The sequence below is a fragment of the Coturnix japonica genome, chromosome 3, assembly GCF_001577835.2.
Source record: "Coturnix japonica isolate 7356 chromosome 3, Coturnix japonica 2.1, whole genome shotgun sequence".
Classification (NCBI taxonomy): Eukaryota; Metazoa; Chordata; class Aves; order Galliformes; family Phasianidae; genus Coturnix; species Coturnix japonica.
The window spans coordinates 70788423-70813257 of NC_029518.1; the positions used below are offsets into that span (position 1 = coordinate 70788423).

The 24835-nt window shown below is 38.6% G+C and overlaps 1 protein-coding gene across 13 annotated transcripts in view; it reads left to right on the forward strand.

Annotated features, from left to right (window-relative positions):
- SNAP91 (synaptosome associated protein 91) overlaps positions 1-24835 on the forward strand; it is a 67627-nt gene that overhangs the window by 35494 nt on the left and 7298 nt on the right. For 3 of the 13 annotated variants that reach the window (XM_015858987.2, XM_015858991.2, XM_015858986.2), the window contains exons 13-27: positions 91-200; positions 1448-1548; positions 5598-5612; positions 5758-5928; positions 9462-9569; positions 10104-10361; positions 10559-10636; positions 10744-10815; positions 11295-11378; positions 12293-12376; positions 17812-17949; positions 19228-19377; positions 20960-20990; positions 22168-22279; positions 23129-23152. In XM_015858987.2, coding sequence (XP_015714473.1) covers positions 91-200; positions 1448-1548; positions 5598-5612; positions 5758-5928; positions 9462-9569; positions 10104-10361; positions 10559-10636; positions 10744-10815; positions 11295-11378; positions 12293-12376; positions 17812-17949; positions 19228-19377; positions 20960-20990; positions 22168-22279; positions 23129-23152 — 1536 coding nt within the window. The remainder of the gene's footprint in view (positions 1-90; positions 201-1447; positions 1549-5597; positions 5613-5757; positions 5929-9461; positions 9570-10103; positions 10362-10558; positions 10637-10743; positions 10816-11294; positions 11379-12292; positions 12377-17811; positions 17950-19227; positions 19378-20959; positions 20991-22167; positions 22280-23128; positions 23153-24835) is intronic. The other 10 variants (XM_015858993.2, XM_015858989.2, XM_015858988.2 and 7 more) reach the window with 9 other exon arrangements.

Consider the following 24835-nt stretch of genomic DNA (forward strand, 5'->3'; position numbering starts at 1 on the left):
GATGTTCAAATTGGACTTTATATGAATCTGTGCAGCAGTTGTTTGTGGATAAATGCTGGCATACTGAACACGTTTAAAATATTTCTGCAGTCTTCTCCAGCCACAACTGTCACATCTCCCAATACTACTCCAGCAAAAAGCATTGATACATCTCCTCCAGTGGATCTTTTTGCAACTGCATCTACAGCTGCTCCAGTCAGGTAAGCTTAGAAGTGTATTTGAGTTATTACGCTTGATGTTATGAACTAGTCACACTTGTAATGGGAGATTAGCCTGCAAGATTTTGCTTACTTTGCATATAGTATCCAACAGTCCTGAATGTGGTATAGAATTCTACCAATCTAGTTCACACAATAAACCCATCCAAACAAGAATGCAAACTTTATGTCTACTCTGATTTGTTGTCAGTGTAGTACTGATTTTGTACAATTCTCACCATAGTAACATCAACTTATTATCAAATAGATTGAAGTAATATGCACATCCAAAATAGTTTGCTGACCTTCTGTACAGTTTCTAAAACTACTAAAATAAGATTCCTTTCTCTTGCTATTCAAATCAGTTAATGAAGCACAGAAAAATATAATGAATGTTGGGAAGAAATAAAAAATAAATGTTAAATTCCAAAGAGGAATTTTGATTGGCACTTTCAAGTTAAAACTAGGACAGACTACTGTTGTTCACTGTAATGAGAAGAAATGAAAGAACTCTAAACATATAAAGACTCTGGGCTTGAACCAAAACTATAAAGAAAAGGCTGATTAATTGTTGAACACTTCACTGAAGAAAGAGCTTCTACAGCTTATTATTTAAATGCTCTAAATGAAAAACAAAAAACAAAACCAAAAAAAACCACAAACAAACAAAAAAAAACCCCACAACCTTGTTTCCTAAGCAAATATTCAGATGGATTTAGGCATCAAAATTTTACCAACTCCGTTCTACCTAACACCTATTCATTACTTAGAAATGCAGGTTTCTGGCTTTCAGATATGGCATGAGGAGTAGAGCTGTTTTCAGTTGCAGTGGTTATTTCCTCTGTTCTTAGGGGACACCCGGGTTTTTGAATTTGGGTTTGTTGTTGTGGGGGTTTTTTTGTTGATGGTGGTGGTGGCTTATATTTTTTTAAAAACTTTTCAGGGATTGTCACAGTTTAGTGATGTCTCATACATCTATTAAAATGCCATTATCAAGTAGTGTAAGCAAGTTAAGATCCTATCCTAGGATGTTAAGTTCTTTGGCACTCACTGCAGTTCCGTTCCTGGTCACTGCTCTGATTCTAAGACCTGGAAAAATTCCCTCTCTTAATAGTTCCATCAGTCACTCAGTCTAAGGATGGCCTTATCCAACCTAATTCCTACAATCCAACCATGACTTTTTTTTTTGGATGTGACCTAAGAAGAAAGATTATTCCAGTATTTAATAATTCTCTTCCTTTCTTTGGCAGCTCTTCCAAACCATCCAGTGATCTTCTGGATCTGCAGCCAGATTTTGCTGCTACTGGGCAAGCGGCTCCAGCAGCCCCTGCTGGAGCGACTTCTTGGGGAGGTATAGAAAACCCACTGTCAGCATTTCTTCTTGCTATCTCCCTCTTTTTGCTTGGCTGGCTGAACTGTAACCTATCCCTTTTCATACTAGCACAGGATGTTCCCAGCTCACTTTCTGGGTCTGCTGACCTGACAGGCATGCATTCCTTTGCAGCAAAAGACTACTCCTTTTTCTAGGGATATGCATAATTGTATAAGCTGATTATAAAGGCCTGGATGCAAAGCTGTGTTTGGGGGACAGGATTGTGTAGCTGTATGAGCATGAGGGGAATGGCTAAAGGTGAAGAGGTAGGGCAGACATTTTAAAATAGCCAGGGAGGTAAAACTACAAATGCTCATTTGCTTCCTGGCAAGTTGTGTGATATTAGCACTTCTGTTCAAGAAGCAAAACACACAGACCAGTGGGGGAAGGATCAAAAATATCTTTTAAAACAGAAAGTGTCTAGAGCATTCTAATGATGGTAAATTAGTTCTACTGTAAGAGTTCTACCTCTGACATTCCTTTACATAGTGTGCTGAAAAACTTGCTTTTCCGTTCCGAACAGTAATAAGAAAACAGAAATAGAGGGCTACCTGTTTTCAAATAGGAACCAGTTCTCTGGAATATGAGCTCTGTGGTGCAGCACAGGCTGAACAGAGCCTGTTCCAGATAGCCATAACAGTGATGGTCTGAAGAAGACCACAATAAATATTAGGCAATGCTCAATTCTCTCCTCCTGAGGACAAGGATTTAGGCTACTTAGTTGTAAACCTGTTGTGTAGTTGTAGAAATCTTCACTCATTACACTTCTTACATCAGGAATGTTGTATTGAGTCACACTGACTCCACTGTGAATGCTAATGCTGGATACTAGTGACCTCTGCATTCTTTATTACTGTTCTCATCTTCAGTTTGTTAAAGATATTTGTCACCCAACTGCCTCATTGTGAACGTATAGCTTTGTAGACCATGCTTTGCATATTTATATTAAATCAGTGGGTGTTTTTTATTTTCTTCAGAAGTGGTAGTTTTATTAACTGAAATATAATATTACACAGAAAATAAGACCAAAGACTCATCTCTCCTAGGATGTCTGGGGCTAATTATTCCACATTTTTTACCAGCTTCCTACTTATTTCTCTGTAGTTATGCCCTAGCAGTTGGTGATTACCTTTGTTGTCCTCTTCTGTCATTCCCAGCTACTAGAAAACGAGCTTTCCTGAGCTGTTCTGAAAGAGCTCAGGCCTCTTGGATAAGCTTTTTTTTTTTTTTTAATTCAAGCAATTGTTCATTTTTGCAAAACAAATAGCCATTAAATTATTGGTTCACAATGGAATTGAAAGCTGTTGATTTGGTGTTTGTTTTGTGGGTTTATCTATCTATCTGTCTATCTATCTATCTATCTATCTATCTATCTATCTATTTATTTATTTTGGATGAGGAATGAAGGGTTTGAGGCTTAGAAGTTTTAGAAGATGTCTTACTTGTGTATTCCTTTGAATTACTGACAACTTTTAAAAACTGGTCAGTAATAGGTCTGGACCTCTTGCTCCATAGGCAGAAGAGGGCAGCAAACTTTTTGTCCTTTGGCTGGGATTATCACCAGTCTTATCAACTATACTTCAAGCTTGTCTTTCAGAATAGCTTTTTGGTAACTCAGTAAGCCTCAAATTTGTCTGCAGGAGTTCAGGTGTGGTAGACCTGTTACCACACTGGAATCATACCTTTTTTCTAAATATGAAGCCACATCTGGAATACTGTATCCAGTTCTGGGCTCTTGTACTCAAGGCAGACGTTTGATAAAATAAGAGAGTTTGCAGGCTGCTAACTAGGACTCCAGAGATCCAGAGCACTCACGGAGTGAAGAGTTTGAAGGAGGTGAACCTTTATGGTCTAGAAAAGAGGAGACTACAGGGGGCTCTTAGCAGTGACTTACAACTATTTGAAAGGGAACTTGCAATGTGGAACCAGCATTTTTGGGGGAATGATAACTTGTTGTAATGAGAAGTAACACAAAGTTGTTTCAAAAGTATATTACATTAATAAAAAAAATATTTCACATGGAGGATAGTGCAATACCAAGGCAGATCCTCTATGCACGTGCTAAAGGAATGTCCATTCTGGAAGATTTTTAAAGACCTAACCAGAGAAAGCCATGATCTGGTTTCTGCAATAGGTCTGAGCTCAGGCTGAACTAGATGACCTTAAGTTCCCTTCCACCTTGTGAGGATGTGTAATAGTGCCTTTCTGCTATCTGAGCTGCTTGCTCATCTGCAAAACAGTTCCTGCTCACAGCAAGTTAATGTAGGAACTTGTGAGAAAGAACCAGCAAGGGGAGGAAGCTAGAAAATTGCGGTAGTTCAGAATAGCTAGGAAAATGTAAGTACCACATACTTTAAGAGGAAGCATTGAACTGGTACCTTAAATGTCACATAAACCTCAGGAATTCAGGTGGTCGCTAACAAAAAAAAAAATCCTTCTAAATCTTAGGCATTCATATATTCATATTTAGTGGCATAGATACAGTACTATTTTATGCTAGGTGTATTTCTGAGTACAACATGAGTTACCTAGCAAATGAACTGTAACGTGTAATCTACACTGCTGTGGTAACTGTAGAAGATTAAGGTAGGGTAATAAATTGCCTGCAGCATATTGTGAGGCAAGCATTTTGCAGGCAGGCTAGGCTGTAGTATTGCAGAAAATACAGTAGGTCAAATTCTGTGTCTTTGCGAGATACAACTCTGATGTAAAAGAAAATTGACTTGAACTAGTCTGAACTACCTTGCAGTGTGACTTAGAGCATGGATTTTCCATCAGTATTCTTACTTCAACTATTCAGTAAGGCATTGTGTTTAATCCTTACCATATGAAGAGTAAATACGGATTGCTGTGCTATTTCACTTTATTATGACCTACAACATAACTGAATAACAAAAATGCATTGAAGAATAAACTAATAAGAGGTAGACATTTGCCAACAGTTGTTTATTTCAGGTCTGGCTGTGAGGCATCCACCTGGTGTGCAGTAATGAGATACCAGAGTACTGCATTTTTAATACGCTGCTACGCTTTTCAGAATGGTGTTTTGACTTACGTTGGCTTGTGAAGTGAGTCTCAAGTAGAGATCTCCTAAGGAACCAATTACTAAAACACACACATCATTTTTTATGGATCCTTTTTAACAAGTGATGTGAAATGAAGACTAACTTATTAAGGTTAACCTCTAAATACTCACTTCCTACATTTTCACTTTAACTGTAGTGAAACAGCCAGATGCTGTGCTGGTTCTTCAGTGTGTTGTGGGTAAATGAACTCATGACCCTGTTAAATGAACAATGAACCAAGGAGAAATTCTAAACTACTGATTATTAAATAAGACCAAACTACATATTTTTCTCAGATTTTTATACCTTATAGTCTTTCTTTTGATGTTCTGTTTTGTGGTTTTGTGTGTTAGGTTTTATGTTATTTACTTAATGTCTGTTTAGGGAAAGCTTCCTCTGTCTGCCTATGTGCTCAATCTGACTGGTCTTAGCACTTGTTAAACTGTAGAAAAGTCTGTTACTAAAGATACTCATTGGCTTTTGAAAAGTTGATTAAGGAACCCAAGTTGAAACAAAGCCAGCCAGGAAGGGAGAACTGGTATGGTGTTGAACAGCACTCTAAAGTTTCTTGTCTCTGCCATATGGTAGAGAAAGGTAGGACACGTGTCAGCTCCTATGGGCTGCTGCTAAATCCTTTCTGTTGTAGGGTAAAAAACAGAACACTAGCTGTATGAAACAGTGATACATGATACCTATATATGAATAACCTGCTGATTAACTGTGAAAGAATGTAGCAAATGGAATTTATGCATTTATGGTGACATCAATAGAGATATTTAATGGAATGAGCTTTGGCATGTAACCATAACACTGTGAATGTTAGAAAATCAAGTGTTGAAGTGACATTTAAACTGTGTGTATCACCTAGAGAACAAATGATCAGTAATGAACATCTTCAGTCTGGCAGTACTACTAATTGGTCTGTTTCTTTACACTGCTGTCATTTTAATGGACACTCACTAGACCTCTTGGGAGAGGGTGAGTAATATTTTTCATTTCTGAGTCTTCTGAATGTTAAGAGTCCATATTAGGAACTCTATCTTTTTGCAGTTGAGTGTTTGTGGTCTCTCTCCCTCTTCCCCTTACTTTTCCTGTTTGATCTTCGTTATGTGGTTGCATATAGATAATCTGGCTGCACTTTCCGGTGTTACTCCTGAGCCACAGATTTCAGATCCATTTGCTCCAGAGCCTAGTGCAACTACTGCTGCAACTACTGATGCTACAACTACTTCAGCTGCTGCTCCTACAACTACAACTATTACTGCTACCACTGCTGAAGTGGATCTCTTTGGAGGTTAGTTTGGTTGCGCTAGTACTCTGTGCCAACTCAAAAGGTAGATGAACCAATACAAGATCAGCTACTTGTAATGGGACCTCTAATTTAACTTTACCAGAAGTGCATGTGTGTTGGATACTAGATGGAACAGGAAATGTAAACTACCCTTTTGTTTGCTGTGCTATTAGCTATAGACTCCTTTGCGTATATTCAACTAAATGGAAATGGAAAACTGCATACACTTAAGACTAAGTTATATTATGTTAAAGAGCTAAAAACATTAATTTTCAAGTCCACATTGGGTTAAGCAGGCGTTCTTTCCACATTACTCAGTAACTACAGTTTCTGGAAAAATAATTATTATACTGGAGAAGATGGACATGGCTGCTTTTTGCATCTACTACATGTCATGCTTGAGCTATAGTTTAATTTAGACTTTTCCTGTAAATATAATACTGAGCCAGCCAAAATTACTTCATTTCAGTATTCTTGAATCTATGTTTTATCTTGCGTAGCACGACAGTAAATTGAACTGGCAATGAACTTGGTACTAAATGCCAATGATAAAATTGATTTATAGGAAACATTTTCCTATAGCTTTGTTATGCTCCTTCAGTCTCTAATCCTAGCTGCTAACCTTGAATAAGGATAAAATCCCTCCCCACTCAGTTTGTTGTCAGCTTACTTGTCTAATGAAGCAGAAGGCTTCTCACAAGTCAGAAACGACTGTTTCTTTTCAACATGGTACCAGCCCAGGTTTATGGAAAATTTTTCTGATCTACAAGCTGATAACAATCCCAACCATTCCATTTTTCTAGTTGTCTCTTCCTGTGAAGCATACTTCCTGTGGATCAGTGGATGTCAAGAAATAATTATAACTTACTTGGTGTAAAAAACTGTATTCCAAACTTTAATGTGTGTTCACTGTTTGGGTGTGTTTGTCTATTGGTTCTAGTTCCAGGATTGATACACCTTTCAGATAATAGCTCTAGTAAAATTACTGACAAACTGAGGAAGGAGTGAAGCTGGTTCACTGCTTCCTAGTTCCTCCTTTTAAAAGGATGCAAGAGAGTCTAGTGCTGCAGAATCAGACAGTTGAGAAGCCATTTAACCTGGGCAGCAGTTTGGGACAACACTAGGAGCAAGAATCTGACATTTGTTACTCTTGGAAGCTTGTTGCAGACGCCAAGGCCTGATGAATTCATAGTTACATAGTGTGCAGTGCATGATTCTGATGTGTTGGATTTGGAAGGTAAGTCAGTCTTCATCTAATGTAGGTGAGAAATGCAGGGTTGATCTACCATAGCTTTTTGAAGAATTCAGCCTGAATGTTGAGCGAGCTTTCACTTAAGTGGTCCCACTTAAAAATTTCCTGTCTGGAGGCTGAATTCAGAGTGCAGCTGGAGTCATTCCTGAGAGGGAAAATTGTAAAGGTTGGGGAAAAGAGGTATCTTGAAATGCTTTCTATCTCAGTAACAGAATTCAGACATTATTCAGAAATTATTGATGTGCTTTTAAATTAAATTTATTCTATTGAGTAAACAGTGTGGATAGCAAATAACAACAGACACCGTGCAAATGCTGAACATTCAGATGATGTGAATAAAAAAGCTTGAATTTTTGAAATTCAAACCACTTTTCAGAAACATTTATTTTGCTGTGGACAATACATACTGAAGCACTATCTGGGGAAATCAGATCTGAATGGTCTCCTTCTTTCCACATCATTTCAACAAGAACCATTTGTAGTTATGCAGTATGCAGTACATATCTATGACTCCCAATTGATGTTCTTTGTAGTGTGAAGTTCCAGAGGCTTCTCTTGAAGTTACCAGGCTGTCTGTAAACTCGTGTGAGGATCAGGTATCACTTGACAGTAGAAGTCAAGCTATGTTTTCTTTAGAAGCAGAAGTTGTACAAATGTGAGGAATTAGGTAAATGTGGTAGCTGCTTTAAAGCAAGAAGATCTTTTGGAATGCTGGGAATAAACACGCAGGGTTAGTACACCAGTGTGAAGGAACAAAAAGGAAGATAAATTTCTTTTTTTTTTTTACTAATAAAATATACAGTATCCATTAACCATACATGTGATGCCATCTGTGCAAGGGCTACAACAGAACTGAGAAGCTTCAACTCTACAGCACATTTCAGGAGGGAATTGTATTGTTAGTCTACAGGCTTGTGTGGATAGAAATATGTTCTTTCACAAGAACGCAAGCTGATGTTCCACATGAAGGCTATCAGAGTAGAACAAACAGCAGCACACAAGACCTTGCACAGTGTATTCGGAATTAGTACAATTCAGAAGTCTTCAGTCCACTTCTGTCTTGAATTTCTTCTAAGGGGTATATGCCAGTGCCTGGTATGCATACAGTAAGGTGACTTTTGACTAATTGTTATTTTTTAATTGGACAACTGCCATCCAGTTTTGTTATTGAACCTTGATACATGAAAAATAGAATTGTATTTGAAATGGCTTATTAGCAGGCCTTTATTTGCTAACAATTCATTTTAATTCTATTGCAAGAGTAACTTGCTTTCATTTCTTCTGTTCAAGTTTCAGTGCATGTTCTTTTTGGGCTTTTTAGATTAACTGGCATAAACTTGGTTTTAAAATGGTTGTTTTCATTTTAAAATTGATACTCAAGTTAAAGCATGTTAAGCTTTTTCCTGTGCTGAATTAACAGTGCAATTGCAGTATTCCTGAACAGATATATTTTTTTACCTCACTGACTTTGTTAACTTTTTTTCCAATCAAACAAACAAATAAATAAAAACCCAAATCAAGCAAAACTCAAAAGGAGGTCATTTCAAAACCCCAAAGCTACTTTTCCCTTGCTTGACTGGGCTTGTTAGTCTTAGAGACAGTCCTGTGGAGATTAAGTATGGCTGGTCAATAGTGAAGATGAACATTCTGGATCTGTTAGAAGTAAGCTGAGTAAATATAACCTGTGATTCAGTTTTTCTAGCTTCAGAAAGATCCTGTTGAAATACTGTTAAAAAGAAGTAAATTAAGATTTTCAGATGTTTCAGATGTTGTTTAGATGTTGACTAAAAAGCTAGAAATTATATCTACAGATCTTTTCCAATATAATTGGATTGTTGTTCATAACAGTGCTGAAGTTTGCAGAGCCCTACACAAGTAAATTCAAGTAAAGGATAATTACATATACTGTGGGCCTTCAACTTGGAAGTTCAGTTTTAACACTAGCATTAACACTGACATACTGCAATACCTCCGCTCTTCATTAGTTAATTGTGGGTAGACCATGACCATGCTGCTCTGAACCCTTATACAATGAGAATAAAACCTTTTACACTTGCTGTACTTTGGGCAGATGGAGAAATTCTTTCTTCAAGCCCTGTCTAGAACTATCTCATGTGGGGTTGGGGGAGACAAAGCATATATGCTGCATGTCTTGTCTTGCTATCAGAACAACATTCATGTTGTATAAGGGGATCTACTTGTGCAATTTAACTTGTTTCTTTTACTATATTTTTCTTCTCTTTATCCTTTTCCTTTTAATTTCTGTTTTAAAACTGCACCCAAGATGCCTTTGCAGCTTCTCCTGGGGAAGCCCCTGCAGCAACTGAAGGGGCAGCAGCACCAGCTACCCCAACCCCTGTAGCAGCAGCTCTTGATGCATGTTCAGGAAATGGTGGGTTTTATGTCATTAGATGGTCTCTTGTTTTGCTGTTTTTGGTTTTGTTTTCTTTTGTTTAAACTACATGGCAGTGTGTTTTTCTGAAATTTTCTCAGTGCCTGCGATTGGTCAAAACAAACCTTAGACAGAAGAGCATGCTTAACAAAATGGCCTGTTTCTGAGTCCCAGTACTATTTTGCTTGTTCATTAGTGCTAATTGATGATTCTGACAGTGCTGACTTTTGTGAGTAGTAACCTGTTAAACAGGATATTCTTTCATCATCTTCCTGTCCTTTCTGGACTTGATAAACAGCCTATGAAAGTTCTGCCCTTTAGTAACTGGACTACTCAGCCTTTCAGACAGTCTTTATTTTGGAAAAACATAAGTAGCATGTCTGGATAAGTAGGCTAGATGTAGAACAACCTCATCTATGTGTGTGTGAGTGTATTTGCAGTACGTGCATAGCCTCTAGTTGCTTTGTTCTTGACTTCCTCCCTCACTGATCCTAAGTAAGCATACACGTATATTTCCCCTCTCCTTTTTACAAGACCCCTTTGCCCCATCCGAAGGTAGTGCAGAGGCTGCTCCTGAGCTGGACCTCTTTGCTATGAAGCCAACAGAGACTGCTGTTCCTGTAGTTACCCCTACAACTAGTGCAGCCACTCCAGCTCCTGCAACAACTCCTTCTCCAGCTGCTGCTGTTGCTGCTGCCACTACCGCTACTACAGCTACTGCCACTACCACTACTGCCACCACTTCTGCTACCGCCACCACCTCCGCTCCTCCTGCTCTAGATATCTTTGGTGGTAATTTTGTTTTTAACTCTTTGGTGGATTGATCTGTCAGGAGTACTGAACTAAAAATTGTTGCATGCATGCTGTGTGCTGTGGCTTTCAAACCAGAGAGCCTATTAATTCCAAAGATGATGTGCAAAATTTGAAAGCTCACATTCAGTACTAAGTTTCAAAAATGAGTTAAAGACGTGTTGTGTTCTTGGTCTTAGATTTATTTGAGTCTGTCCCTGAGGTACCCGCTGCACCTAAACCAGATGCTACTCCTAGCATAGATCTCTTTGGTACAGGTAAAGAGTGAAATCTTCAAATACTCTGCTGCTTTGATGCCTTGTGGTGGTGTAAACTGAATGAACAATACTCAACTTCTCCTTGTTTTTTCTTTCGTTTTTGGAAGATGCTTTTTCATCTCCACCACACGGAGCTTCTCCTGTGCCTGAGAGTTCTCTCACTGGTGATCTCTTATCTGGTAAGTGCTTGTTTTCACAGGCCATACTATAGACTTATGGTTTTGATCTTGTGAATTCTTTTTTTTTTTTTCCTTACAAGTGAAAACCAAAACTTATTGCCACTTTATATCTTTAAGCTGAAGTACTAAATTGTAGGTTTGTTGATACATTGATCACAAAATTAGCAGTTGCTGAAGATATGGATCATGAAGTGGCTAACACTGAAGTTAAGTAAGTGATGTGGTTGTTAAGAGACTGTATTCTCCTATAAGCATAAGAAAGTTATTAAGAAATGTTTTGTTTTGTTTTTCTTTAAAGTACTCCAGCGTTCAGTTGCTGTGTGAGAAATGTAACACTTTCTGTTTGCAGTTCTGCAGACTGTTGCCCGGCTTTACATACCCCATGATTCTACCTAATGGAGCCTATGTTGCTTTGAAATATTTAGCTATCATTGTTGCCTTGCTGATACTAAATATTATTTATCCTATGCTTACTGCAGTGGATGCATTTGCAGCCCCCTCTCCTCTACCCACTGCCTCTCCAGCAAAGGTGGATTCTTCAGGTGTGATTGACCTATTTGGTGGTGGGTATTTTTCCTTCCTCACCACTTCAGAGATGAATCACTTAATTTCAATTAACTTTGTACTTTGCGAAAGCTGCCTTTCCCCCTTCTTACAGCTTTTCTGTGTCATTACAGCTAAGAATAACATGTCCAATTCTTCATATTGCACAATAATGAACTGCAAATGAGCTGTCGTCATTCCTTGTCCTTACATTTGCCATTCTGTCTTCAGTCAATGCATGTGTGATTCTTCTTCTCAGAGGTCTAATGAAAGTATATTGTGTTCTTCCTTTTTTTTTTTTTTTTTTCCTTCTTCTTTGCACCTCTTCACTTGCACATTAGTTTCTCTCCGTTCCATTTCTCAGAGCAAAGCAGCTGAATTTTTGAGGGTGACTTGCCTCAAACCAGAGGGCTGAATTACAGGATCTTTGTTAGATTTGACAAGCTGGAAATTAGGATGAGCACAACCAGCTCTAGAAGTGTCGTAGAAGAGATGATCGTTACTTAGAAGGAGTGAATTTTCAAACAATAGTGAAATACATATCTAATTAGAGTTGATGCGAGTCAGTAAATTATGTCTGGAATTACACCAAACTCTGAATAAAATGGCTTAACCCTCTAGTCTAGAATGCTGCTGTTTGAGTTTTCTGATAAGTGGCCCAAATATAAGGATTTGCAAGCCTCACTGACCTAATATTCTTATCTTCTCCAGTGCTATTCTTTATTATAGAAAAATCTTTGAAATGCTGGTTTGTTGCATCTCCTTTTCTTCCACCTGAGCTTTGCATCCACGGTCCTGCTCTGCAATAAGGATGGCTAAGCACTTTCATTTTTTTCTGATGGATGAAGTTATCTTATTGTTGTCGCTTGTTTAAGATAAGTGATAAATTGATGCATTTAATTTTGAAATCTTTACTTCCTGGAATTCTCTTCAGATGCTTTTGGAAGTAGTGCTCCTGAACCTCAGCCCGCAACCCAGGCCACTTCTAGTTCATCAGCTTCTGCAGACTTACTGGCTGGTAATAAAGAACTTATTAACAAACTTACTGTCATGCAAAATCTTATAGATAGTCTTGTGAAATTTTGTGAAATGTTACAGGGGTGGATATGGATGTTTGCAGTGGGATAAAATAGTTTTTAGTAAGATTTATTGGTACTTTAAACTTCTTAAGACTACTTTGATTTGTAATGGAGGTGTTATCTCGTAGAAAGGCTTGTGTTGGAAGGGACCTTAGATTGTCTTGTTCTAACCCCCCTGCTGTGGGCGGAGTTGCCACCTGACTAGACAGGAGGCTGCACTTTTTATTCCTCACTTGTAATTTATCATTATTTCCTGATTGATTTAATACAGTCAACTTACACACTTCAGATGTTAGAAAATTGTATCAGTGGTTTTGCAACAGTCTTGTGTTTAACCAGAAAGAGCGGGCTGATGAGAAAGAGCCTTCTTGCGTGCAAGGGCGCAGCAGTGCTAGAAATCCTCTCCTTATACTGGCTTGTGCTAAGTGTGGCATCAGACTGCAATGCCTGAATAACTATACTTTCAGTCTGCATTCTAAAAGCTAAACCACTTCAGCTGAATTCTGTTTCTCAGAAACGCCTGCTACACTGTGTATTTTAGTGGATATAAAAATTGTTCTAAACAAGTCATGACTCTTTCCCATCCCAATCTGAAGTTAACAGCATGTTTTTTTCAAGCTTAAAGAAAACTAAAATGCTTCTGGCTTGAAGGAGCACTTCACTCATTTTTTCTTATGTTTCTAAAAGTTGTATTTGTCAGTAGGTTATCCTTTGCAAATGTGGATGATTGTTAGTTTAATGTTGTGCTTCTGTGGCTTTAGTTCAGACCTGAAGTGGAAGTTTGCTCTTTATGCAATGATTAACCATTCTAGGCATGGAGAGACCTGATGTCATTGGCTGTCTGTGTGTCTGAAGTTCTTTCATGTCAACTTACGCAACATCAGAAATCAAATCCTATGTATGTTTTTGTCTTCTCACGAGCAGACTTCCATTATATGAGAGATGTGTAATGCAAGTGAGATATCTCAGTGTATTTGGTAGTACCTGCTCTCTGTGTGGGCATCTCCTAGTTCGGCTTCACTAAAATAGAAGTGTTCTAGAGAACAGTATGCATATCTGTTCTGAATCTGTTCCAGTTCTGCCAGTCTGACTACTTAGTAGGACATACACTGTGAGGACATACTATGTACAAGCAGTTTTCAGACTTTAGGTTGGAAGACTTCCTTTTGTTTTAATCCTGTTAATCTTTGTATTGGTTAAACAGCCTATGAATAGCTTTTAAACTGCAGATGAGACTTTACCGAGTAGATTCTGGTAATTTTATAAGGAAAAAAAGTTTACAAAAAGAAAAGGTGCTGCCCTTTGCAGTTATGTGCATTATCTGGGGGCTGGGTGCAAAGATGTTGTGAGGAAAAAGCTAATCCTGTTTATGCGAATATTAGAATAAAAAATACGTTCAGTCTTTATCTGTATCCAAACTGAAATTACTGTAAGAGTTATGCTCCAGATGGCTTAAACTTCTGCGGTGTACTTTCTGAATCTGATGATTCATATTAAATCAATGCCTGAATTATACAATGATTGTCATAAATCTGAGCACTCAAGCAGACCTGAAGCTGTTTGAGTGAATAGATTCTTTTACTTATATGCTTCCAAAATGACACCAAGTTAGAGGTGAATCTCAGTTTGGCATATACAGAGGGTTGGGAAACATCACAGCATATTGCTAAACATTTGTTCACCCTGGATAATGGCAGATGTATAGCCTGCAGTGCAATCCAGTTTTAAATTTAAGATTTTCTGGATTTTGCTGAAGGCGTGTCCTTCATGGTTTATGATTAGTTGTACCGAGTGTTTATATTCACAGTGTTATGAATATACTTACCATGCATCATTGTCTCAGGTGTTCTGCTTTCAGGTAAATGGCTAGACTCTCTTAGAAAGAGCGGTAAATTCTTTTTCATCTTTTCTAAGCCTCTCAGCAGTCAAAAAGATTTGTGCCAGTACATGCAATAGTGTAGCCCTTTTCCCCTTCTAGATCTTTCTGTTCAATTAAATGAATATGTGTATCCCAGCATTTAGTAGTATGTTCTCATAAGAAATCTTACAGGGTCGCTAGTAAAAACTGCTTCAAAAACAGGCAGTTGGAGATGTCCAGACAACGTATCTCAGCTGCTGCTGTTTCTGCAGATGACTAGGAACTATACCTGTTAAAGCAGATTTGAAACCGTGCTGCAGTTTCATGGCTGAAAGCTCTGAAACTAAGACAACTTACCATGCAAACTTCACCTGAAGGTGGGGAGGACTCTGTTCTGTAGCCAGAGAAATATGTGTTTTGTGGGGATTTGCAAAAACATACATAACTTTCTAAACAGAATGTTATAAATTGTGTTATGCCATGCACTGCTGCCAAGCTCCTTCTTACTTAGGAGATAGAATGGATCTAACTGAGCAGAGGATCTTTAGGCGGTTTTGGTACTATAGGGGTTGTTGGAGTCAGATGCTTTAGTCCATCAACCATATGCCTTATTACCCTGCTTCTGATGTGATTCTTCAATGATAAGTATATTTTCTGCATGTAGTTGAATGCCTAAAGCTTGGCCTTGAGACTGATGTTGAACCAGGAGAAGTTTGTATGTAAGAATCAAAGAATGAGCCAGCACTGGAAATTTTGTAGTAGATATCTGCTATAGACCATCTGATCAAAATGAAGCAGTAGAAAAAGCCTCCCTTTAGGCAGCTAGAGAAAGCTTTGCTGTCACAGACCTTGGCACTCATGAGCAGCTTTAACCACCATAATATGTGCTGGAAGGGCAGTATGACTGGGCACAGGTGATCCAGGGGACTTCTGAAATGTATTAAAGATGATCTCCTGAAGTAGATGACCAAGTCATACCAGTGTGAGATTATTCAGAGGAGGACCAACAAGATGGTGACCAGTGAATGTGACATATGAGCAGAGGTCAGGAGCTGGATCCGTTCACTCTTGAGAAGACAAAAGCTATGCATTAAGGCTGTCTAAATCTACCTCCTTGGAGGGATACAGGAATCAGCCATGTTCCTTATGGAGGTATGCAGTAAGAGGAAAAAGACAGTGTGAAAATTCCAGAAACTTTTAAAAATTAATTTATTACCATAAGAAAAATCAGATACTGAAGTTGTCTACTCACAGAGGTAGTGAAATCTCTCATCATGGAAGTGCTCAAAGCAACTGTGTCTGAGCCAGCTGATTTGATGAGACCTGCTTTTAGCAGGGGCTGGGACTGGATAATCAGATCAGATATCACCTTCTAAACTATCTAGTGATAAGCCTGCCTCACAAACAGACCTTGGGGAGCTGGGGCAGTTCTCTGATTCAGTATGTTTGTCCAGATCCTCATTTAGCAACTGCAAGCATGTAGCTTGCTACAGAGTAGAGTTTGGGTATTAAAGATTTCTTGATGCCAGAACCCTGAGGTCTGTCTAATAAGCCCAGGGGAGCTCATGCAGGCATTTGAAATGCTCTTTGCTTCAGGCTATTGAAAACAGGTTGTTCTCTGTCCTTCTCTTGCTTCCCTGCCTCCATCCAGTCCAATCAATCAGTCATCTAAAGGAACTAGTTTAAGTTATGATGTGTCTGTGCCTGCAATCTGGAAAACTTAAGCACCTGAAGGATGTACTTAGAGGTCTTCCTTATCAGGTTGTGTTCTCCTGGACCTGTAGTGCCTCTTTTTTCCTATCCTTTCCACACTTTTTAAGTTTGGTGTTTAGTTTTATTTCATTCTGAGAAACCATCACTTTGGGGGAGATCATCTGAGATCTCACAGTAACATTTGATATAATTGATGATCACAGTTTGAGCACAAATAGTTTACATTCAGCACTGGTTTGTCTTGTAGTTAAGTGCCTGAGGAGGACTTGTTTTCAAAGCTGGGAAATATGCTACTGTCACCATTTGGGAAATGCCTGTTTAATGTTCTGTAATTGATAAGCCCTGTCACCATGGAAAGCAATTTTGGTTAAAAACTAAAAAGGGGTTATAAAGTTTTCAGAGCTTTCTTCCCCAGTGAACTGGTAACTGGAGTAAAGTTGAAGCAAGATGAAAAGGAAAGGAATTAGCTGGCTGCTTATGGAGTGGAACAAATTATCTAGTTAGAAGTCGAGGCAATGATAAAAGTTTCATGCCTTCTAAACTGATGCATTTATTTCAACAGTGTGGCAGTTGAAGTAACATCCTTAATTTTTCTGATTTCACATGCAAGAAGAAAGCTGTATTTGTAGATAAGAACTGAGTGGTCTCCGCATGTTAGAGAAGGTATTCTGAAGAAGAGATTTCAAGTGGGTAAACATGCAAGCTTCTGGTCTTGGAAAGTAATGATTAACTGAAGAAATGACAGTAGATTGCTAAGATGGGAAGGTCCCTGAAAAGAAGCTAAAGGCTGTGGTGGACCACTGACACATAACCATCTAATGTTCAGAGAATATAATATGCTTCCCACTCTGATAGCAAGGGGAAAATTACAGCATACATGATGTGCAGAGTTGTCTTGCTTTTATATTTGTGGTTGCAGTTGGAGTGGTGAGCTCAGAACTTCCTATTGCAAGGGCAGATGGGAAAAGCCAAGGCCAAGACTGAAGAAATATAGAGATCTCAGGCATCACGGCCAAGAAGAGACTGAATAAGAAGACAGGCTTGTAGACTAGTGAGAACTGAGGAGGTGTCATATGTCTGTTCTCTTTTTGGCAGTCTTTGCATTTTTAAACAGTTTCTAGAGTCTGTAGATAATACAAATAAGCTTAAATTGCAAGGGAGATCAAATTATATAGTGGGCAGGGGAAGGATTTTAAGAATAGTTAAGTGTGGGAATAAATTGCTTTAAGGCTGGAGAATCTCTGTGATTAGGGTTTGTTTATATTTGTGGATTTTGTTGATGCTGTTCTGAAAGGTGGAAGGGAAGGTGGGCAGCAGCATGAAGACAAGACAGTGACAAGACAGACCAGCATGTTTTAAGATGATGAAAAACAAACTGGATGAGTAAAACACTGTCTTCTGAGCTGGAATTCCAGAGCAGTTGGGTCCATTAAACTGTGATCATATGCTCTTCTCAAGCTAGTATTCTGTTTTACTATTTTTCTGAACTCATCCATTTTTGTTGCCTTATGCCTGTGAGTTCACTTAACTAGCATGTAGTGCTGGAAGAATTGTGTATTCTGTTAGTGTACCTCTGGAGATACCTAAATAGTGAACATTAAGGTTTTTACCAGCAACTATTCAAAAGCTTAAATTTCTTGGATCATATTTGGCATAAGGATGCTTGTGTAGTACTGAACTGTTAGCAGTGGTCTAGTAAGCATCATCTCTGTCATTCTGCCTATCATAGATTGAGCTTTTGTTAAACACAGCCCAACAAGACTAACTCTAATGTTCACACCTCTCTTACGTGACTTTTTCAAGGCTTTGGAGGTTCTTTTATTGCTCCTTCTCCATCACCATCCCCAGTCACTCCAGCTCAAACAAGCTTACTACAGCCTAACTTTGATGCAGCTTTTGGAACAACAGCTCCAACAACTGGCAGTTCGTTTGATGCATCAGGTGAGTCAAAAGGTTTCTTCCTATGAATTTTCTAATGCATTTTATGTGTTAGATCAGTTAGTGACACCATATTAGGCTCTGAGCGTGAGCAATAGAAGTCATTTCCCTTTCATCTCAACTGGAAAAAGTCAGTGTTGTATTTAGGGAAATGTTTGCCCAAGAACTTTCTGTGACCATTTTTTATTCTACCATGTCAGTGGAAACTGAGCTAATGTGAGCATCATTCTTGCACGTGCCTTATAGCATGAATCAGGAATTACTCAGTGAAAATAATCTTTTGTAAATTAAGTACGCACCCAAGTCATCTCGCCGTTGCTGCTGAAGCTGTTTTTAAGCTCGCATGGCATCTGCAGATTCACAAAACTGAGACAAAGGTCATGTTCTTTGCCTGACTATAAGCTTAAACTTTTCATCACTGCTATCATTTTGTTTGTATCTCTTCCATCCTGTACTTTCCATGCTGGGTCCTTGCTACAAACTTAAAATTGGTGAGTTCTGCAACTGTACAAGAAAAAAAGGTCAAAGTAGTACTGCTGCTTGGTTATTTGGTTGCTTGCCAGTGCACATGCTACCCCTTCCTGTTGACTTAATATTAGCATGTACCTCAAATACAGATCAGAAGACATTGTTGGCATGGGATGTACCAAACAGTTTGACCTCAAGGGATCTAAAAAAATGAGCTTCTGAAAGATGGCTGGACTAAGGAAACTAGCTCTGACAGTGTGGATGGTTCTCATTCCTTCTGATCTTGTGAGATATTAGTAGGTTTTCCCAACTCCCTGCTGCTTGCAAATGAATAGTAACAATCCTGAAACTGTTTCAATCCTGTTACTGTGTCAAGGTATAAGACTATCTTTGCCACCATAATTTTGAGTGGTGTTTGCTGCAAGATGTTCATTTTAAAAGCCTTTAAATGAATATCTCCAGACAAATGTGCGTGCATCTGATGTCTCTCTAAGGATGACTGTAAGAAGAGTAGTGTCGTGTGGAAGTAGTACTAACTCTGTAAATTCAGCTCTTCAATTGAAGTGCTTTTAGGCATGTCCTGTCATTTTATTTTTCATTGGTATAACTCTTCCAGGGTTACTACTGGATGTTCAGTCTCTCGTAAAATGATATGCATGCCCTTGTTGGCATTACTTTTAATGTCAAACTGTGTTTTGGTAAGTCTTGTGACGTTATTGTCTGTGCTATATTTGTTGGACCAACATCAAAGTGGCTGGTTGTGTTTTTCTTACCAAAGCTGCTGTTATTAAACCATTCTCCTTTCCCTTCTAGTGTTTGATGGGTTAGGTGATCTTCTTATGCCAACTATGGTTCCTGCTGGTCAATCTGTAACACCTGCAGCCACAACAACAGTTCCTGCCTCAGCAGCAAGCAAAGGTCTTGGAAGCGATCTTGATTCATCTCTCGCAAACTTAGTAGGCAGTAAGTGACAGATGCTTTTTTTAAGTGATGTGGCACACAACAGTACTTTTTGTTTGTGGATCCAAACACCTGTCCATTTAACCTTTCTTGTTTTTGTTTGTGGATCCAAACACCTGTCCATTTAACCTTTCTTGTTTTAGTGTCTTCCTGTTTCCTTGTGAAGATCAAGTTAGCTATAGGCAAGAGTAGAGCCTGATTCAGGTAGCTGGTGTTCTAGGATCATAGCTTGTCACTCATTCCATTTGAACAATAGAAAGCACTTGTCTTTGAGGGTGACAGAGCACTGGAAAAGATTTGCCTGTGGAAGTTATAGAGTCTCCTCCAAAGGTATTCAAAACCTACCCAGATGCTTTCCTGTGTAATGTACTGTAGGGAGCCTGCTTGAGCAGGGGGTTGAACTACATGATCTCCAGGGGTCCTTTTCAACCCCTATAATTATGTGATTCTGTAATTGTGTTTAGGATCTGAGACAAATAATAGGATCTATTTGTTAACTGTGATTTGTAACATTTGAACTTCCTAGCTACTACATTCAGACTCCTAACAGATGGGCACTCGAGTATTAACAGATGGAATGGTGAAAATTATCCAAAGTATCTGGTAGTACCATAGAATTTAAGCAGAAGAAGTTAAAAAGTTCAAGGAGGTGATAACTGACCTGTTGCTACTCTCTTTGTGAAAACAGAGTAGTGGTTGTGTAAAGAACAGACCTTATCTCAGACAGTGAACTTCCCTAAACATGTTCTTGAAGCACTAAACAAAAAATATTCTTTCCTGTAGTGAGGCAGTCATTGTAACTAAAGGTAGTAGCACCAGCCCCTGTACAAATCTAACACAGACCCACATAGAGTAAGGTACAATATGGAAGTTGTACTTGAAGGACTGTATACATAGAATATACCATTCCTGTATGTAAATACAGCAAAGATATAACTGATCTTAAGGTGCATACTCTTCAGTTAGGTGTGGAGAGAAATGACCGTATTTAGAAATCAGTGGAAGTTTTAATTGCTTGAAACGCCTTCTGCAAGTCATTTGATGTATCTAAGTTTGTGGGAGAAAATAATCATACTCAGCAGTCTGACTTACAGGACTTGTACTGATCATATGAGAAGAGAGTTCTTTAAAACTCAGATTCAAAATTCTTTCGTAGAGTGGTTAAGGAAACTGCTTGAAGCACCCATGCATGACAGAGCAGATAAAACTGCAGAACATCCAGTTAACAATTTTATCTGTCTGAGTAAAATAACTTTCAACATATAATGTGATGAATAGATATTAGTGTTGTCATTTGTGGTAGTTAAAATAATGTTTTGTAGAAGTAAATATATTGTCACTGTGGCTTGCTTGTAGAGCAAAAATGGCCTGAAATATATGATATCCATATGATTCCTCAGATGTTAGTCCTGAATCAGATTTAGGTGTGGCTAGCACTCTGATGCTGATCAGATAAATGAAGACAGCCAAAACTTCATTATTCTTTGTAAGTCTATGTGCAGTGAAACATGAGCTGTTACTTTGATGCACTTCAATTTATTAGATGTGTGACTTTTTTTCCCTCTTTTTTTCTTACAACTTTCAGATCTTGGAATTTCTGGTACCACTTCAAAAAAGTAAGTTCAACTTCTAATTTTAAGAAAGAGAGAAAGAGAAATAAAATGTTTTCAAGCCTGTTTTATAATCTTATATTGATTTTAGCGATTAGTAGGAAACAATGAATTGATCACATCCCAGTACCTCCCTCTTGTCATATTCTCTCAAACAAGAAGTAGCAAATCATAAAGATTTTGAGAAAAATGTTCTATTTTATGAAGGTTCACTGGATAATTAATGATGTTAATTGTTTCTGATGTAGCTTTTAAATTTACTGGCTTAAATATGAGCCTCTAAAATATACATATGTTTACGTATATATCTTTGTATTGGATAGCTGGTTTACAAATGAATTTATCCAGGTGATAAATTGCATTATTTGCCATCAGTTATTTAGGCTAATATATAAGAGTTTTGTTATCTTTTTACAGATACTGAATGGGCTTATCACGTAGGTGTGAAAAGCTTCTTTTTGCAAGAGGAGATATTTAAAACAGTACACTTGGTTTTGAATGTCTTTAACAAACTGATTGCTTGCTTCTGTATGGAGTCTACCTCTATATCCAAGACTAGTTTCAAGATGTGTTGTGTGTCTATGGAGATGATAGGAGGGAAATGAGTAAATGCATCATATACTCTATCCTCCATTATATAGCTTCCCTCAGTCTACTTGATTCAAGGAGTTCAGCCTATTCTGGGTAAAGCAGCTTCTAAAAACATCTAGCTTTGAAACAGCCCTTTTATTCTGTGATTGATTTGTTTCTCTTATATCTATCAACTTTTTTCAGAACTGAATGCTTTCCTCCTTCATCTGTCTGAGCAAGATTTCTAGCAAAGAAATGACCTTTCAAAGACTTCTAACAGGCAGCTCTCCTGGCCCCAGTAGAATAGTCAGTAGCAGTCCCTCTTTCTACTTTGCAAGGGTATATGCAATAATATGTTGCCTTCAATCAATACTAATTAAAACATCTCTTTAAATCTCACCACAAAGGCTATAATCACATAACTGAGTGTAGAGTGTAGTGGTGTCTGCTACTAACAGACCTTGGAACTGCATGGTACTAAAAGTCTATCTCTCTGTTAATAGCTTAAACTGTATGTACTATAATGTAGCTGCAAGCTTAATTCTAATGTATACTGCAATTGGCTTTTATTGTGTATGTAAAGAATAGTTCTGTTTCTCTCCCTCTCTACTAGGGGAGACCTTCAGTGGAATGCTGGAGAGAAGAAGCTAACAGGAGGAGCCAACTGGCAGCCAAAAGTAGCACCTGCAACATGGTCAACTGGTGGTGTACCAAGTGGTCCATTGGTAGGTGCTTCATCCATCAATACTGCTGATACTGAAACCTCAGTATTTTGAGACTGTTCAAGCATACGTAAATGTACCGCTTCTTTATGTTTCATCTAAAGAATGTGCATGTGTATAAAAGATACCATTGTTACAAGTCACATTTTGAAGACCACATTTACAGCCAACATCACTGAACTGAGTCAGTGAAGATGCAGTAGCCTATAATTGAAGACTTTATATATGTATTTAATGACTGAGGACATTTCCAAGAAAAGTGTTTGATTAGCCATTTAAGTCTTGACCAGTACCAGGTTCAGATAAATTATTCAAAGAACAGTGATATTTATCAAAAACTGACATTTCTATTGACATAAGAAAATTTAAGCTTGTTCCCAGTTCAAGTTCTCCTGAATGAAGTATCAAAAAGACTGTGCATCATTCAGACTAAGTAGATGACTGGTATTAGAGTAGGAGATAGCTTGTTTAGCCCAGCAAAGTACTCTATTGGGAAGGGTAAAATTGCCATGTGAAATACATTAGAAAGCACTATTTTGAGGAGAAGAGAGTTGAACTGAGCTTAGAATCTAAACTTGGATCAAGAGCAATTTGATTGTTAGTAAACTACAAGAGTAATCTGAAGAAAGGTCATACTTCATCAGAGCCTCACAGAGCATAAAGCAGCTTCTGTTGGAAAAAGTGGGATGGAGGGGAAAGGAGAGAACTCACAAGGGCTTGCGTTATCAATTCAATTCCCTGCTGCAACAATCAAATATGAATGAAACTCTTAAGTGTATTACAGGTTGTTACTTAACCTTATGGGACTTTATTGAGTATATTAATTGTAATGCTAACTTTTTTTCTTAATAGAGAGGCTGGACAATACTGTACGGTGTAAGTGAATTATTTTTGGGGGGGGATCTCTTTACACGTACTAAACATGAAGATACTAACAGCAGCTCACCTGCACTGCAGTTACTAAGGCTGGCTTAAAACTACCTCGAAGCTACCTAACATGGCTCTTTCTGGGTTGTCTGTGCAGCAGAAAATCCTGAAGTAACGAGTATTTGTTTCAAACAATCTTTGCTATATGTGGATGTGACCTATCTGGTGACATACGCTACCTGAGCTTTCTAGCTTCTGTAATATCAGTTTGATCTGGTAATGGTTTTAACATCTGATAATTAACTGTCCTTTCTTGGAAAGCTGGGTGGTTTTGATAGCATTTTGTGAAACATGGGTGTTACACGCATTTCTTCCAAATCTGTATACCAAAGTCTTTTTGATAACCAAAGCCACAGGGAAAAATAAATGTGAAGACCAAAATGAAGCATTCCTTCACATCACTGTTGAAGCTTGAATTTGAGCCACTGAAGTTTTGGTCACTTTTTCCTTCGCTTCCAGATTAAAATCTGCAGCATTACACAAAAATCTGTTCCTTTCAGTGACCCTTACTCTTTCAGGCAAAAGCAGGTTCAGTTTGTATGGCTATATACTTGGTAACTGATGGACTGAATTCTGAACTAAGTTGTGTTTCTTTGTCTTCAATCAGATAGCTTTAAGGTGCTCTTCTGATGTCATTAGTGTATATCTTTATATGCCTTGCTTATCCAATATCCAAGATACTGTTCTTAGCTTGAGGACAGATATGCTGCTAGTGTGATAATGATGTTAGTTGAAATGCTCCCAATAAAATTTTCAGACTGGAAAAAAAGATTTTTAATAATTGTTAAGAAAGAGTAGGATGCTTGTTGTTCAATAAATCTGGAATGAGTTATCCTGACTAATCCCAGGTTCCTTAAGAAACTGGTGTATTTCTACCTGGAAGCAAGGATCAGGCAAGGGCATAGAAGTGTGCTGCGTGGTAATTGCATATCTCCAGAGCTGCTGACTGATGTCAACTGAGAGCATGCAGACACAGTGGATCAGTGCTGGGACCGGTACTTTTTTGTACCTTCATCAATGACATTGACAGTGAGATCGAGTGCACCCTCAGCAAGTTTACTGATGACACCAAGCTGTGGGCTGCAGTTGACACCCCAGAGGGATGAGATGCCATCCCAAGAGACCTCGACAGGTTTGAACAGTGGACCTTGGAGAACCTCATGAGATTCAGCAAAGCCAAATGCAAGATCTTGCACCTGGGTCGAAGCAACCTTTTATACCAATGCAAGCTGAGGGATGAAAGGATTGAGCACAGCCCTGCTGAAAAAGACGTGCTGGCACTGGTGGATGGCAAGCTAGACATGAGCCAGCAATGTGGTCTCAGCCCAGAAAGCCAACACTATCTTGTGTTCCATCAAATGAAGTGTAGCCAGCAGGTCAAGAGAGGTGAACCTGCCCCCCTACTCTGCACTGGTGAGACCTCACCTGGAGTATTGCCTTCAGATCTGGAGTCCTCAGTAAAGGAGGGATATGCACCTGTTGGAGCACATCCAGAGGAGGACCACAAAAGTGATTCAAGGGATGGAACACCTCTTCTATGAGGGCAGGCTGAGAGAGCTGGGGCTGCTCAGCGTGGAGAAGAGAAGGCTCTGAGATGATCTGATAGCAGCATTTCAGTGGCTAAAGGGGAGC